The sequence below is a fragment of the Saccopteryx leptura genome, chromosome 13, assembly GCF_036850995.1.
Source record: "Saccopteryx leptura isolate mSacLep1 chromosome 13, mSacLep1_pri_phased_curated, whole genome shotgun sequence".
Classification (NCBI taxonomy): Eukaryota; Metazoa; Chordata; class Mammalia; order Chiroptera; family Emballonuridae; genus Saccopteryx; species Saccopteryx leptura.
In genome coordinates this window covers 53,642,504-53,655,747 of record NC_089515.1, presented here as the reverse complement: position 1 = coordinate 53,655,747, position 13,244 = coordinate 53,642,504, and the positions used below count along the sequence as shown (strand labels likewise).

The window sequence follows — 13,244 nt, the reverse complement described above, 5'->3', positions numbered from 1 at the left end:
GATGGCATCTGAAGGTGCCATGTGTCCTGGGCCATTGATGGCAGTTCAGATGGATAAAGTGTGCAGCCCACTTCAGAAAGCAGAAATAATACTAGGACTTTTGCTTCTTTCAAAGCCTCTTTGACCCAGAAAATTGACTTTTGTAGACTCTCCCGTTCACCTTTGACGCCAGATGAGTGAGACTGTCATGTTGCAGTGGTAGCGCCATGGACACGTGCATTATCTGATTTGTTCGCCGCCTCTGGGACGGTGAGAAGGGTTAGTGTGTGCTCTTCTGTGTGCACAGAGGAAACCGAAGTGCAGGGACATCGCGTGCAGGCTGCGTGGCTATAAAAATTCCACTCACTCCAACTTGCCTCCCCGGAGGCAGACCATGCGCTTTCTGTAACTTGCCAATAATGATATCGAAGGAAATATTATCGTGCGGCTTTCTACTGAGAATTTTCTGGACATCGTTAGAAATGAAATCAATGCCGGGTACCTTGGGAAACAACGGATCTGTTTTCTCGGGGAAAATTCGGGAGTACTTGGCTCTGACGACTGCCCTCTGTTCGGTTTTCAGGATTCTGTACTGCACACTGGTCATCCCCATGCACTACCTCGAGCCTTTCTTCTCCTACATCTTCCTCAACCTGCAGCTCATGGTGCTGCAGGTCCTGCACCTGTACTGGGGTTATTTCATCCTGAAGATGCTCAAGAGATGTATCTTCTCGAAGGTAAGGGCTGCCACGTCCTGCCGCTCTAACCAGCAGGCTTCGGCGCCAGGCAGGAGGTGGGGCTGAGACGTGGCACGTTCCAGTTAATTTATAGTCAACCAGAATTCTTTCTTTTCCCCAATTTCATCATTATTAACTTTTCCCTACATTTAGCTAGATTTTTTTTTTCATTAAGTAGGTCTCAGGTACTTTTAAGAAATTTCTGTTATTAGAGGACAAGTTACTCTTAAAAGATTTGTATCTAAAAATTGATTGCCCCTTTTAAAGAATGCCTTAATGGGTCTGACTTTGCTCTTGTTCAGGTCGAGCTTTGTGGGGACAGTTGAACAATATTTTAGAGGCTTAGGTTTACTTTTGGGGAGTACTTGATTTGCATATAATGTTCTCCCCAGGTTTTCTCCTGTTCTTGGAAATATTGTACATTGTTTGGCTGTGCTTTTTTCTGAAAACATTTTCTTTTTATTTTCTTAAATAACAAATCGATAATACATTTTAGACAATAGAAATTTTGTTTTGGTTCAAATTCAGTTCTGGTACTTAATTTCAGAACAGGGAGAGGAGGGTGCAGACAGGAGTGAGAGGCTGTTGCTGGCCTTGGGGAGACAGCCAGGCGTCCAGTGGGGGACCATTTACACTCCAGCAACACCTGAGTCGTTGAGTGTCCCGTGCTCCAGGGGGCTCCCAGAGATGTCTATGAGACAAAAGAGAAGTCGACTCCAGGGCTGAGGGGAGATTCACTGACTAGCGGGAACTTGACTTGAGCCTTAAATACAAGTAAAAAATAAAAAGTCAGGTCACAGCCTCTGTGGGAAATCATACATGGAAGGATCACAAGGCTCCTTCAAGGTGAAGGTCACAGAGGGCCCATGGCGGGTCACGTGACCACCCCTGTGTAGCGTAGCAGCGCATCACCTTCGGAACGAGTGACATGTTTGTAAAGGGTATGCCGGTCATTTGTTTGATGAGCCCATTTTTGATCAACTCTCTGATTGAGTCATTTTCCTACTGTACATTGTCACTGTCTCAGTGACCCCTGAAGAGTTGTCAACGGATTGCACATTGCGACAATTGACCACCTCCCATGTCTTACTTCTAGATCTAGACAGAGGTACAGGAAATCGGGTTACCCCCGGGGGACTCGCAGACCAAATCCTGGAAGTTTCATTTTTTGAAAAACCTAAATGACTGACTTCAGCTTGTTTTCCTGAGTGTAGACTCTCTCCATTGAGGTTGGTGTGCCAAGAACCATGTTCATTGACTGGTTCTAGTTTATGAATATCCTGAGTAGTTTTTCTGTGATCTCTGCCAAGGTTGTTTTGTCTCTAAGGGGCGGATAGAGCTGAAGTAACTGAGATAAGGATGAGAATCTGAGCAGTTAGACGACAGGACAGCCAGGGGTGAAGGAAGGGGGGACACTGGCCTGAGCATGTCTTAACTTTGGGTCAAGCCTTCCCTGTGCTCCTGTCCCTTAGCAGGCAGACTCGACTTCCTCATTACCTGGTGAGTGACAGTAGTCACAGGTGAGTGACAGTAGTCACATGCCCGGGGGTGGGGGCTGGAGGGACAGGGCTCCAGGCAGAGCAGACCAGAAGACACTCTCGCTCCATCTGATCTCTAGTGGGCAGTACCAGGCCCAGTGCGCAACCCAGCAGGCAGGTGCTGCGGGCAGGAAGTCCTGCTCTCATGCTGTGCTCGGGAAAAGCTGTTTCCAATTGCCAGTTGACAGCAGTGCGGAGGCCCCCGCGCCTCCTCGGCCGCTCCTGTGACTTCAGCTGGCTCACACGTGCACGCCGTTCTCCACGGCGGTGGCAAAGCTGGCTGTGAACTCAGCCTGTTCCTCCAAGTCCGTAAAGCGCCTTTTACAGAACGCTGTTTGAAGGCACGGCTGCACTGTACAGGGGCCAAGGGGGACAGAGGTGGCAGTCCAGACTGTTAGAGGGACAACCGACAGGTCAGTGTTCAACGCTGTGAAGGCACGGCTGCCCTGTACAGGGGCCAAGGGGGACAGAGGTGGCAGTCCAGACTGTTAGAGGGACAACCGACAGGTCAGTGTTCAACGCTGTGAAGGCACGGCTGCCCTGTACAGGGGCCAAGGGGGACAGAGGTGGCAGTCCAGACTGTTAGAGGACAACCGACAGGTCAGTGTTCAACGCTGTTTAATGAACGTGGAGCGCTGAATACACACCTCGATTGTTAGGAAGGTGACTGATTCTTGGATATTTAGTAAAGAAGCCGACGGACTTCTACAATTTATTTTAAATCTTGTAACAGAGATGGAGAATTTGTTCCTTTACGTTTCTTCTGCCTGGTAGGCCCTTAGTCAGTCATTTTTAATGTGCAAATGAATACATAATTTGGGGAAACAAACCACACTGGGATGGAAAGTTACAAAATAATTTACTAGTCTTTCCACAGTCTCCATGAGTTTGCATGGTAGGCTGAAAAAGACAAAAGTGATTGTACTTCTTAAGAGGGATTTCTGAAATAGTCACGTCTGTCTGACTTTTCCTAAACAGCAGGATCGCTGCACGTGTATAATGAATGAGAACCTACCAGTTGCTTCTGTTGTTGAATACCTTAAATTAACAACATCCCCGTAATCCCAGGGCACTAACAAGTACTCACATGGTTAGCAGGCTTCTCGCTGCCCGAGACCAGGCACCGGTTCCTATAGAACGGCAGTTTCTGATGAGCCACTGGCCACACGGCATGGCGGGAGGTGTGACGGCTGCTGCGGCTGCCCTGTTCCTCTCTTTGCCAGCACGAGTGCTGCCTTCAGAGGGAGGTGACAGCATGCCTTCCCTGACATTACTTAAGAGAACTGGATCACCCTCAAGCTTCTATTTTCTCCTTTGTAAATATCAGACTGGGCACTGGCCAACCCAAGCACGTCGCTGGGACATCTTCGACTGGCGCGTTGCCAAGACCTGGAGGTCAAGGAGCTGTCCGGTCAGGGTGGAGGAGCGAGCCCCTGGGCCGCCTGCCCCCGCCACCTGCTCTGACAGGCGGCCCTGACGCTCCCAGGCGACGCTTTGCACACGCCGAGCTGCAGCGAGAGAGGAGCCTGCTCACACACACGGGGCCAGAGGCCCCACCAGTCACACGTGCACCGCATGGCAGAGCCAAGACCAGAACCCGGGTCTCTGACCGTGTAATACTTCTCCTTTCCTAATTACTTTTTATTCAGACAATTATTCTTTATTTGAAATAATTAGAAAATGAATTTAAAATATTTGTATGGCCCTGGCCGGTTGGCTCAGCGGTAGAGCGTCGGCCTAGCGTGCGGAGGACCCGGGTTCGATTCCCGGCCAGGGCACACAGGAGAAGCGCCCATTTGCTTCTCCACCCCTCCGCTGCACTTTCCTCTCTGTCTCTCTTTTCCCCTCCCGCAGCCAAGGCTCCATTGGAGCAAAGATGGCCCGGGCGCTGGGGATGGCTCTGTGGCCTCTGCCCCAGGCGCTAGAGTGGCTCTGGTCGCAACATGGCGACGCCCAGGATGGGCAGAGCATCGCCCCCTGGTGGGCAGAGCGTCGCCCCATGGTGGGCGTGCCGGGTGGATCCCGGTCGGGCGCATGCGGGAGTCTGTCTGACTGTCTCTCCCCGTTTCCAGCTTCAGAAAAAAGAAAAAAAAAAAAAAAAGAAAAAAAAATATATTTGTATGGAGTTAAAAAGTAGTGAATACATAATCAAACAGAATAAGCAAGAACAAAAACAAAAATGCAGCACAAACCCTTTCACTTACTCTGGACTTCCTACAAGCATAAGAAAATGTTTTATAATAATTTTTTAAATCCCAAATAACTTCCTACTAAGCAGTCAGGGTACCAGCTGAGAGTAGAGGCTCTTGGTTTTCTCCCCTGTGAAATGGGGTGACGATGTCACTACCTTCCTTGTAGGGTCCCTGCTCCCTGCATCTGACCCCTAGTAAGCCTGTGATAAATATTAGTGGCCATTGTCATTGGCACTGTCCCCAATCACTTGGGTTCTTTGTGCCCAGTCAGCGCCTGTGAATTCCCAGGGGCTTGGCAGTTGGCTCCCAGTCAGGCTCTCTCTCCCTTCCGCTCAGACGGTGCTGGCACTGACATCAGGTGTCAGAGTCCCCGGCTGGCGGCCAGGGGCTCCAGGGACAGCTGGCTCAGCTGTCTTCCGCCCGCGGAGCGTCATGACTCACACTCTGCAGGGTCCTTTCGGATGCCCTCTCAGATGTCCGTACCATTCAGGAGCCCAGATCTCTGCTGCGGGTGACACTGGATGGAAAACCTGCCCTTTGCTGCAGAAGAAAGACCTAGAAATACCACAGAGACTAACCATTGAAATACAGTATTATAAAAATGATATCCTTTTATATTTTAGGTTTCTTAATATGAGTTAACCAGCTTAATAATCTGTTCAAAAAACAGCAGGGGAATTTGTGGACGTGTAATGATAACAGAAACAACTGTTTGGAGTTGCTTGGCTTAAGGCATTTCCCATTTGAATATTCTTCCCCACTACACACTCGGCTCCGACATGAAGTAGAGAATCCGAAAGAGAGCCCTACACATCTGCTGGGTTGCCACAGCATCTCTCCGCAAGGTGTGGCGACTGTGTTGTGTGCCACTCACTTGCACACACAGTGTGATCTCTTTTATAGAGGAGGGAAGGGAGGGTGAGTGCAGTCACATGGCGTGGTCCAAGGTCACCCAGGAGCGGGCAGTCACGCCCACGGAGCCTGAGACAGGGAAGGGAGGGTGAGTGCAGTCACATGGCGTGGTCCCAGGTCACCCAGGAGTCACGCCCACGGAGCCTGAGACAGGGAAGGGAGGGTGAGTGCAGTCACATGGCGTGGTCCCAGGTCACCCAGGAGTCACGCCCACGGAGCCTGAGACAGGGAAGGGAGAGTGAGTGCAGTCACATGGCGTGGTCCCAGGTCACCCAGGAGCGGGCAGTCACGCCCACGGAGCCTGAGACAGGGAAGGGAGGGTGAGTGCAGTCACATGGCGTGGCCCCAGGTTACCCAGGAGCGGGCAGTCACGCCCACGGAGCCTGGACCTCGGAGGCCGGCTTGTCCATGCTGTCCTCCTTCCTCCCTGTCCCCGCAGCTCTGTGCTGTGAACTGATGTCCTCAGAACAAGCGTGTTTCTCCACTTGTCTTTAGTGTGGCTCACACTTGAGTCTCATCACAGACTTCGCTCTGTTATCTTTATCCACATCTCACAAGTCGTCTTGACGACGCCTCAGCCGTGGAGATGGCACGGAGCAGCAGACGACGGCCTGGTGGCCCTCTGGTGCCACCCGCCATGGCCCGCCATCACCCGTGGCTCTGTCTGCAGATGCCACACTTCCAGGTCTTGCAGCCGCACCTCCTAAGTGTGCTGCTGAGTCTCTTCCACCCACCAGCTCACTCCCGGGGTTCCTGTGGGTCTGGGCTGACTGACACACAGTCAGGCAGGTCTGACGTCCCTTCTGGTGAAAATCCCTCTTCCACTGTTAGCAGAGCTGTGTTCCGAGCTACCGTTCATTCCTGTGGAGCCTGGAGTGGATTAAAACCTCGAGGTCTGTTTCACACGAGCAGAGCCGCATTTCCTCTGTCTGGTGATGGTGGTGATTTCTGCTGTACGTCACATCCCTTCTTGTTAAACTTTATTTTTCTCAGTCAACTCATCCTTTGAGCCTTTTGTTTAAGAATGGGAAAGCGTGACATTTGGTGGCAGGTGCTTAAACGTCTCGGAGGACCTTTTGTGTAAAAGGCCTGTTAAAGGACTCCAGGAGCATTCTACATATGCCTGCTCATTAAAAAGAGTTGTTACTTTGCTGGATAGATACTTCCCCTGGGGGAGGATTGAAACCCTACTCAGGGCCACTACAGAACAAGAGTTACTGCTCACCACCGGGAGGGTTGCCCAGGGTGCCCCTTTTTACTTTAGACCAACTTGTGCCACTCTGGCTGTGTCGATGACCATGGACTAGAGTGACCTGTGCCTGAGAGAATTAAAAGAACAGTCCTCACAGGCTGGTCCTGAGGCCATCAGTCCAAATCAGTGGGCTTGGGACACAGACCTTGGAACTTCTGACCTTCTCTTCTTCCTCCAACTGAAGTGACTCTGGGCTGCCTCTCGGGGTGAGAACCCCTGAACCCAGTTTAGAGACCAGCTGGGTGTGTGCTTCCCACCCCTGGACAGGTGTCTGTGGATAGCCCCTGTGTATGGGGCTGCTTTCTAACTGCCCAGATTTCTGGGTTCCTCCCATGTTTGTGAAGTTGGTTGACATGACCTCACTACCCCCATTCTGCACATATTTTTTTGCACATTTTAACAAGAGCAGTAGACGTTCATGTTATGTAGATGTTCTGTGCTAAACAGTTCTCCTAAATGAAAAATCAGACTATTGAAACAAGCACTTGGAGATCCTTTTCTTTGGAGAAAAACAGAATTCCTTAAATAATTACTATACATTTCTCTGAAGAATTAGAGACATAGCTCATTTTTCAAGATGATTGTCCTCGCGGTCATTTGTGTGGAATACAGACAAGGGCAGATGTGCGTCTCACTAAGAGACAGACCTGGTGGTGTTCCATCCCGTGAGTGCTCTGTCCTGTGAGTTCCTCAGTCTGCTCATCCTCCCTGTGCAGGCGACGCCTCCAGAGTGTCCGTATGTTTGTCCTGGGACACGGAGAAGGGTTTCTCTCAGAGTGGAATTCCTGAGCCCAATTTACTAGATGCTGCCAAACAGTTGTTTTCAAATCAAGTGTCTGAGAATTTCTCTTCCCCACATCTTGCCCAACTCTTGGCATTTACCAATTTGATAGGTTTAGGATTTTCTTTGCCTTTTCCTGGTTTCTAAGATTGAGGATGTTCCATCCTTTATTAGTCAACAGCATTGCCTCATCTGTGAATTGCCTGCTTCTCTGTCCTCTTAGGTCACTTTTCTTTCTTAGTGGTGCAGCTGAGTTTTGTTGTTGTTGTACGCTCATATTTGAAACAAACTTTATTTCGATTATAACGCACAGTTTCTGGACTAGGTACAGAGCTTCTCTCGTGCTATTGTTATTTCCTACGTGTTGCTTACCCAAGTCCTAGTCATTTGTTTTTCAGAACAGTTTGCATATCTTTGCTTAAACTTTGTGGAACTTTCAGGCTGTAGAATCTAGAGGTATTTTCTAAAGGTTGCAAAATGTGGCAATTTAGAGGAGACACTAATTTTAATTAAATCCCTGAAGCAAATCACGCTCATGAGGTCAAATCATTTCATGCATCCAACACAGTTTGGTGATTACCACGACCTGGTGTGTTTTAAATTTATTTTTAGGTAACATAAAGACTGTGAAAGATATCTATGGATTTTTATAAATCTCTGATATTTTATGTGTTTTACCTGCTGCCCCTGAGCTGTGTCACTCAGCCGGTGGGACCAGTCCTGTGGCTTTAATGTCATCTGAAAAATGAGCAAGTCTGACCACCGCCCCCCGGGACCCAGCTGGCCCTGAAAATTACTTTTTCTCTTAGAAACTCATTTTTTTAAAGCCAGTAAGCCTTTGCTAAGTGAGATCATTCCTTAAGGAAAATAGATACATTGATACAGCCAGGGTAATGAAAAATAAAAAACCAACACATCAGTGGAAAATGGAACATATCCCGTTTTACACTGGTGAACTGAAGCAATTTAAAAAGCCTCTTTTGAGTCTGGCTCTGAAATTCAAGAGGAGGTGCTCTGTGCACACAGACCAGTCCCCCAAATTGTGCACCACGAGCAAACCAAGCCAGTGTTAAAGCCACTCGGAGCCAAGATCCACAGACTTACCAGACTGGAGACACTGCGCTGACTCTTTACTGGGGACAGCGGGAGTGGGGGCGGTGGTCAGGGCCCTGACACTTTGTGTAGGACAGCTCTGCCAGCAGCCAGAGCTAATCACCCTGTAATCTGACAGGTTCACGCGTTTTCCCACGAGCCCTCCAAACAGGCAGGACAAGTGGGAGAAGTTGGACGTGTGTCCTGTGCTTCAGAGCTGCTCCACTGGGCCATTCTCGCTGTGCACCTACCCCGAGAACATGCCCTTTAGAGGGGAGTTTTGGCTTCAACGTGACTTTAATCTGCGGGAAGTGATTTTGGTCCCAGTTTCAGGGTTTTGTATTTCTCTCTGAGGAGGGGATGCTCTCAGATGGCTGCGATTTCATTGGCCCCGTCCTCAAGATGCACACCTTCGCTGCCCTCGGAGTGCCAAGCAGATGACACTCTCAGGAGTGACGTAGGGGCTCCACAATCCCTATTTGTGTGTGTGTGTGTGTGTGTGTGTGTGTGTGTGTGTGTGTGTCAGAGACAGGGGGGGCAGTTAGGGACAGACAGATAGGAAGGGAGAGAGAGATGAGAAGCATCAATTCTTCGTTGCGGCTCCTTAGTTGTTCGGATTGATTTCTCACATGACGGGGGCGGGGGGGCGGGCTACAGCAGAGTGAGTGACCCCTTGCTCAAGCCAGCGACCTTGGGCTCAAGCCAATAACCATGAAGTCATGTCTATGATTTCACACTCAAGCCAGTGACCCCTCATTCAAGCTGGTGAGCCTCCGTTTAAGCCAGATGAGCCCACATTCAAACTGGCGACCTCGGGGTTTTGAACCTGCATCCTCCGTGTCCTAGTCTGACACTCTATCCACTGTGCCACTGCCTGGTCAGGCTTCACAGCCCCTATTAAGATTAATTAACAGTCTCTCCTATGCAAGTAACTTCTTCCTCATTTTTTTATCATTGTTTTAAATCGAAGGGAGAGGCTGGCAGATAGGAGGGAGGACACCTAAAAGACTTTGCAAAAATGATATTCATGCACTTCTGTTATTCCAAATTCGGAGGAACCCGAAATATGGAAGACAGGAGCAAAGTCCGTCATTTACACATTAAAGTTTTATTGTCTAGCTTGGCCAAGCGGCGGGAACTCCGACAGAAATCTGACGGAGAGCGCGCTGGCCCTTTGTTCTACTTAGTTTTTATAGTTTTGTAAGTGGGAAGTACAGAAGCAAAAATTGCAATTAGGAGCCCCTTACCACTATTGGTTATAGTCATATGTCCTTTAACATGATAGGATCACGTTCAATTTGCAAACCATACATCATTTTGGAGAAAACAAAATTTACAAGTCAACACAATGGTAGAAAAGATATCTCTTTACATATTAAAAGGCCTTCCTATATTTTCTAGTGTTCATCCGCCATCTCTCTGTCCAGAGTCAGAGGTATTAACCACATGCATTTACATAAGAGAGGTAGTTTCCGTGGGGACAAATGCCCGCAAATGGCTCACTGCTATAAGAAAAGATTTATTTTGGCTTTTCTCTTCCTGCACCTGGCTAGCCATTCACCCCTTTCCCCACAGGTGTGGTGGAATGTCTGGGAATCCATGTTTTCCTCCCCTTTGCATTTACAATACAATGGCAAGATCCATCCTGGTTATGCCAATCACACAGTACAGAGACTATTCTCACAATTTCTCTTCACACCTTAACCCAAATTAATAAAATGTCCTCCAAGCCTCCTAAAATATTAATATTAATTCTGTAGCCTTTGGTACTTTACAACACCTGCGGGTGAAATGGCTCAGTGGCTCCTCACTTCCAATCGTGGAATGAATAATATCATTAATAACGTAGGCTAGAAGACCCAGGCCAAGTTCAGTTGAATGCTCGATATCTTTGCTAATTCTAGAAAGAAAGCTATCTAAAGTTTTCTAAGTCTTGAGGTGTTCTCTGGGGTGGCGGCTGGAGCCTTCAGTGGTCCAGTCCGGGAGGGCACAGTGAGCAGTGCACTGGGATGGGCTCCAGGCGGCCACAGCCCTGCGGCTGTTGAGCCCAGAGCTGCCCATCACTCTTCAAAGAGGTTGTGGGGCCTTCTTTGCACAGGTGTTTGCTTGAACCTTTACAGATCTGTGGAGGATTCGGGGCCCACAGTTTCCAGGAGACACATTCTACCAGCCCAGTGACAAGAAGTGGGGGAGGGAGGGATGCTGGCTTGCAGAGAGGTAAGGGGGGTGGGGTACGAGGCAGGAAACAGGCTGATTCTGTTATAAAGTAGTGCAGTCTGCGGGTTACATAGAGACACCAGGTAGGTTACAGAGGAAATTTGAGGAGTTTATTAATTAACCAGCTAGCTAGCTACATGGGGCATGGTCCCAAATCATGTAGGCTCTCATACAGTTCTGAGCTTTCTTTTATACAAAATCAAGTACTGGTTGGGGTGGGTAAGGCGGGAGCATGTTACAATAGTCAGTTACTAACATCTATCTATAGGATCTATTTAAAGGAAGAAGCATTCTTGCACATCAAGACCACAAGATAACACAGTAGTGATAATTGTTTTAAATACCAGGCAAAGACATTCCCAAATCTTCTAGTGTTTACCACCCATCCTTGTTGCCACAACAAAATGGTTAACTTAGGATAAGGAGAGAAGCTAAATGAAATTAGCTTTGCTAAAAGTGTTGGGGCTAGTCCCCGCTTGCTTAATTTACAAGTTTTATACATATAAAGAATTGCAAAAGGGATGATTATTAGCATATAAAATGTTACAGAATGCAGGTTTTCAAGCAAGGGGGAGTGGGCTCGCGATCCCTTTGTCTAGAGGTGATTGTCACTCTCAGGATTCCAGGAGGGGAGGAAGAGTTAGAATCAGTGTAGGAATCTTTAATTAAGATATGTAAACATTGTCTCCTAAAGACTCTTAAGGATGGGGAAGAGAAAGTTTTCAAGTAAGTTTTACCTTCTTTGCTGTCTAGCAAGGAGTGGCCTCAGTCCTTCCAGTGATGATTGGTTACTAACTTTTGCCCCTTTAATCTCTTTCTCTAGGTTTTTTTTTCTTTTCAGAGAGGAGGGGTAAGGTGGCCTGACTCTTCCTTTTTTTTTTTTTTTTTTTTTTTTTTAAATTTTATTTATTTATTCATTTTAGAGAGGAGAGGGAGAGACAGATAGATAGATAGAGAGAGAGAGAGAGAGAGAGAGAGAGAGACGGGGGAGGAGCTGAAAGCATCAACTCCCATATGTGCCTTGACCAGGCAAGCCCAGGGTTTCGAACCGGCGACCTCAGCATTTCCAGGTCGACGCTTTATCCACTGCGCCACCATAGGTCAGGCCTGACTCTTCCTTTTAAAATACTAATGTTAACAATTTTTTTGCAATTCTTCGGCACCTTATCACGATTCCCAGTTGGGCTCGCTGCTAGTGCGGTGCCGCACCTCCCGACGGAGGGTTCTGGAACACGTGGCTTGCCTTAGAGCAAGCATTCAGAGCTCTTGTCCCCTCTAGGGCCAACTTGACTTGTTTTTTATTTCTTTTGAGCGTTGCAGTTACAGGAAAAGAGAGGCCTTTGCAAAAAGGTGCTTTGCAGGCTCTGGAATGCAGTCTGTCGGAAATTTTTTTTTTTTTAATATTTTTCTGAAGCTGGAAACGGGGAGAGACAGACAGACTTCCGCATGCGCCCGACCGGGATCCACCCAGCACGCCCACCAGGGGGCGACACTCTGCCCACCAGGGGCGATGCTCTGCCCCTCCGGGGCATCGCTCTGCCGTGACCAGAGCCACTCTAGCGCCTGGGGCAGAGGCCAAGGAGCCATCCCCAGCGCCCGGGCCATCCTTGCTCCAATGGAGCCTTGCTGCGGGAGGGGAAGAGAGAGACAGAGAGGAAGGAGAGAGGGAGGGGTGGAGAAGCAGATGGGCGCTCCTCCTGTGTGCCCTGGCCGGGAATCGAACCTGGGACCCCTGCACACCAGGCCGACGCTCTACCACTGAGCCAACCGGCCAGGGCCAATGGAATGCAGTCTGTACCTCAAAGTCTGCTGATGTCAGCTAACTAGAAAGGGCTCTTTCCCTAGCGTACCTCAGCCGGTGTGTTCAAACTGTGGGTTGCAAAGTCACCAAATCCGTTCCATTCATCTCTGCCATTATTTTTTTTAAAGGAAATTAAATGGAATAAAGCACATCAGGGTTTGTCTCCCATTGGCACATCTGATTAGGGGTGATTGTTGTTATTTCAGATTTTGTGCCTTAAAGTTTGTCCTGATGGAGCCAAGGTCCGAGTCAGAGCAGGATGGGCAGGTGTGAGGGGTGGCTGGTGCTCAGCTCAGTGGGAGGAGAGGGGAGGGAGCTGACCTCAGACGGGCTCAGCACCGTGTGTCACCTCCTGGGACCCTGTCTCTCAAGCTGTCACACAGACGATGCCAGCAGGGGTCCATGGAGCACTGTGGCTCAGGGTGTCTGAGCTTAGACCAGGGTCTCCGTTCTCTCTGCCTCTGTGTGGCTGGCTTTGTACTAGTGACTTAGGCCCTCTGAGCCTCAGTTTCCCTCTCCTAAAGAGAAGGGCTTCTGCCACAGGATTGCTGTGAGAAAGAACGCTGCTATTCACACCAACTGCCCCCTCCAGCGCCCGGCATACAGACGGTTAGAGCAGCTTTGTTCTTAGTCGCCAGAACCCGAAAGCAGCCAGGACGTGCCCCAGGTGAGTGGGTGGGCAGACCGTGCATCCAGGCAATGAACTGTTCTTCGGTACTAAAAGGAAGTGAGCTCCCAAGCCG

The 13,244-nt window shown here is 49.1% G+C and overlaps 1 protein-coding gene across 4 annotated transcripts in view; it reads left to right on the top strand.

Annotated features, from left to right (window-relative positions):
- The window catches only part of CERS3 (ceramide synthase 3), an 87,348-nt gene that overhangs the window by 68,738 nt on the left and 5,366 nt on the right, over positions 1–13,244 (top strand). For all 4 annotated transcript variants that reach the window (XM_066355085.1, XM_066355083.1, XM_066355084.1 and 1 more), the window contains one exon: positions 563–716. In XM_066355085.1, the coding sequence (XP_066211182.1) occupies positions 563–716 (154 nt within the window). The remainder of the gene's footprint in view (positions 1–562; positions 717–13,244) is intronic.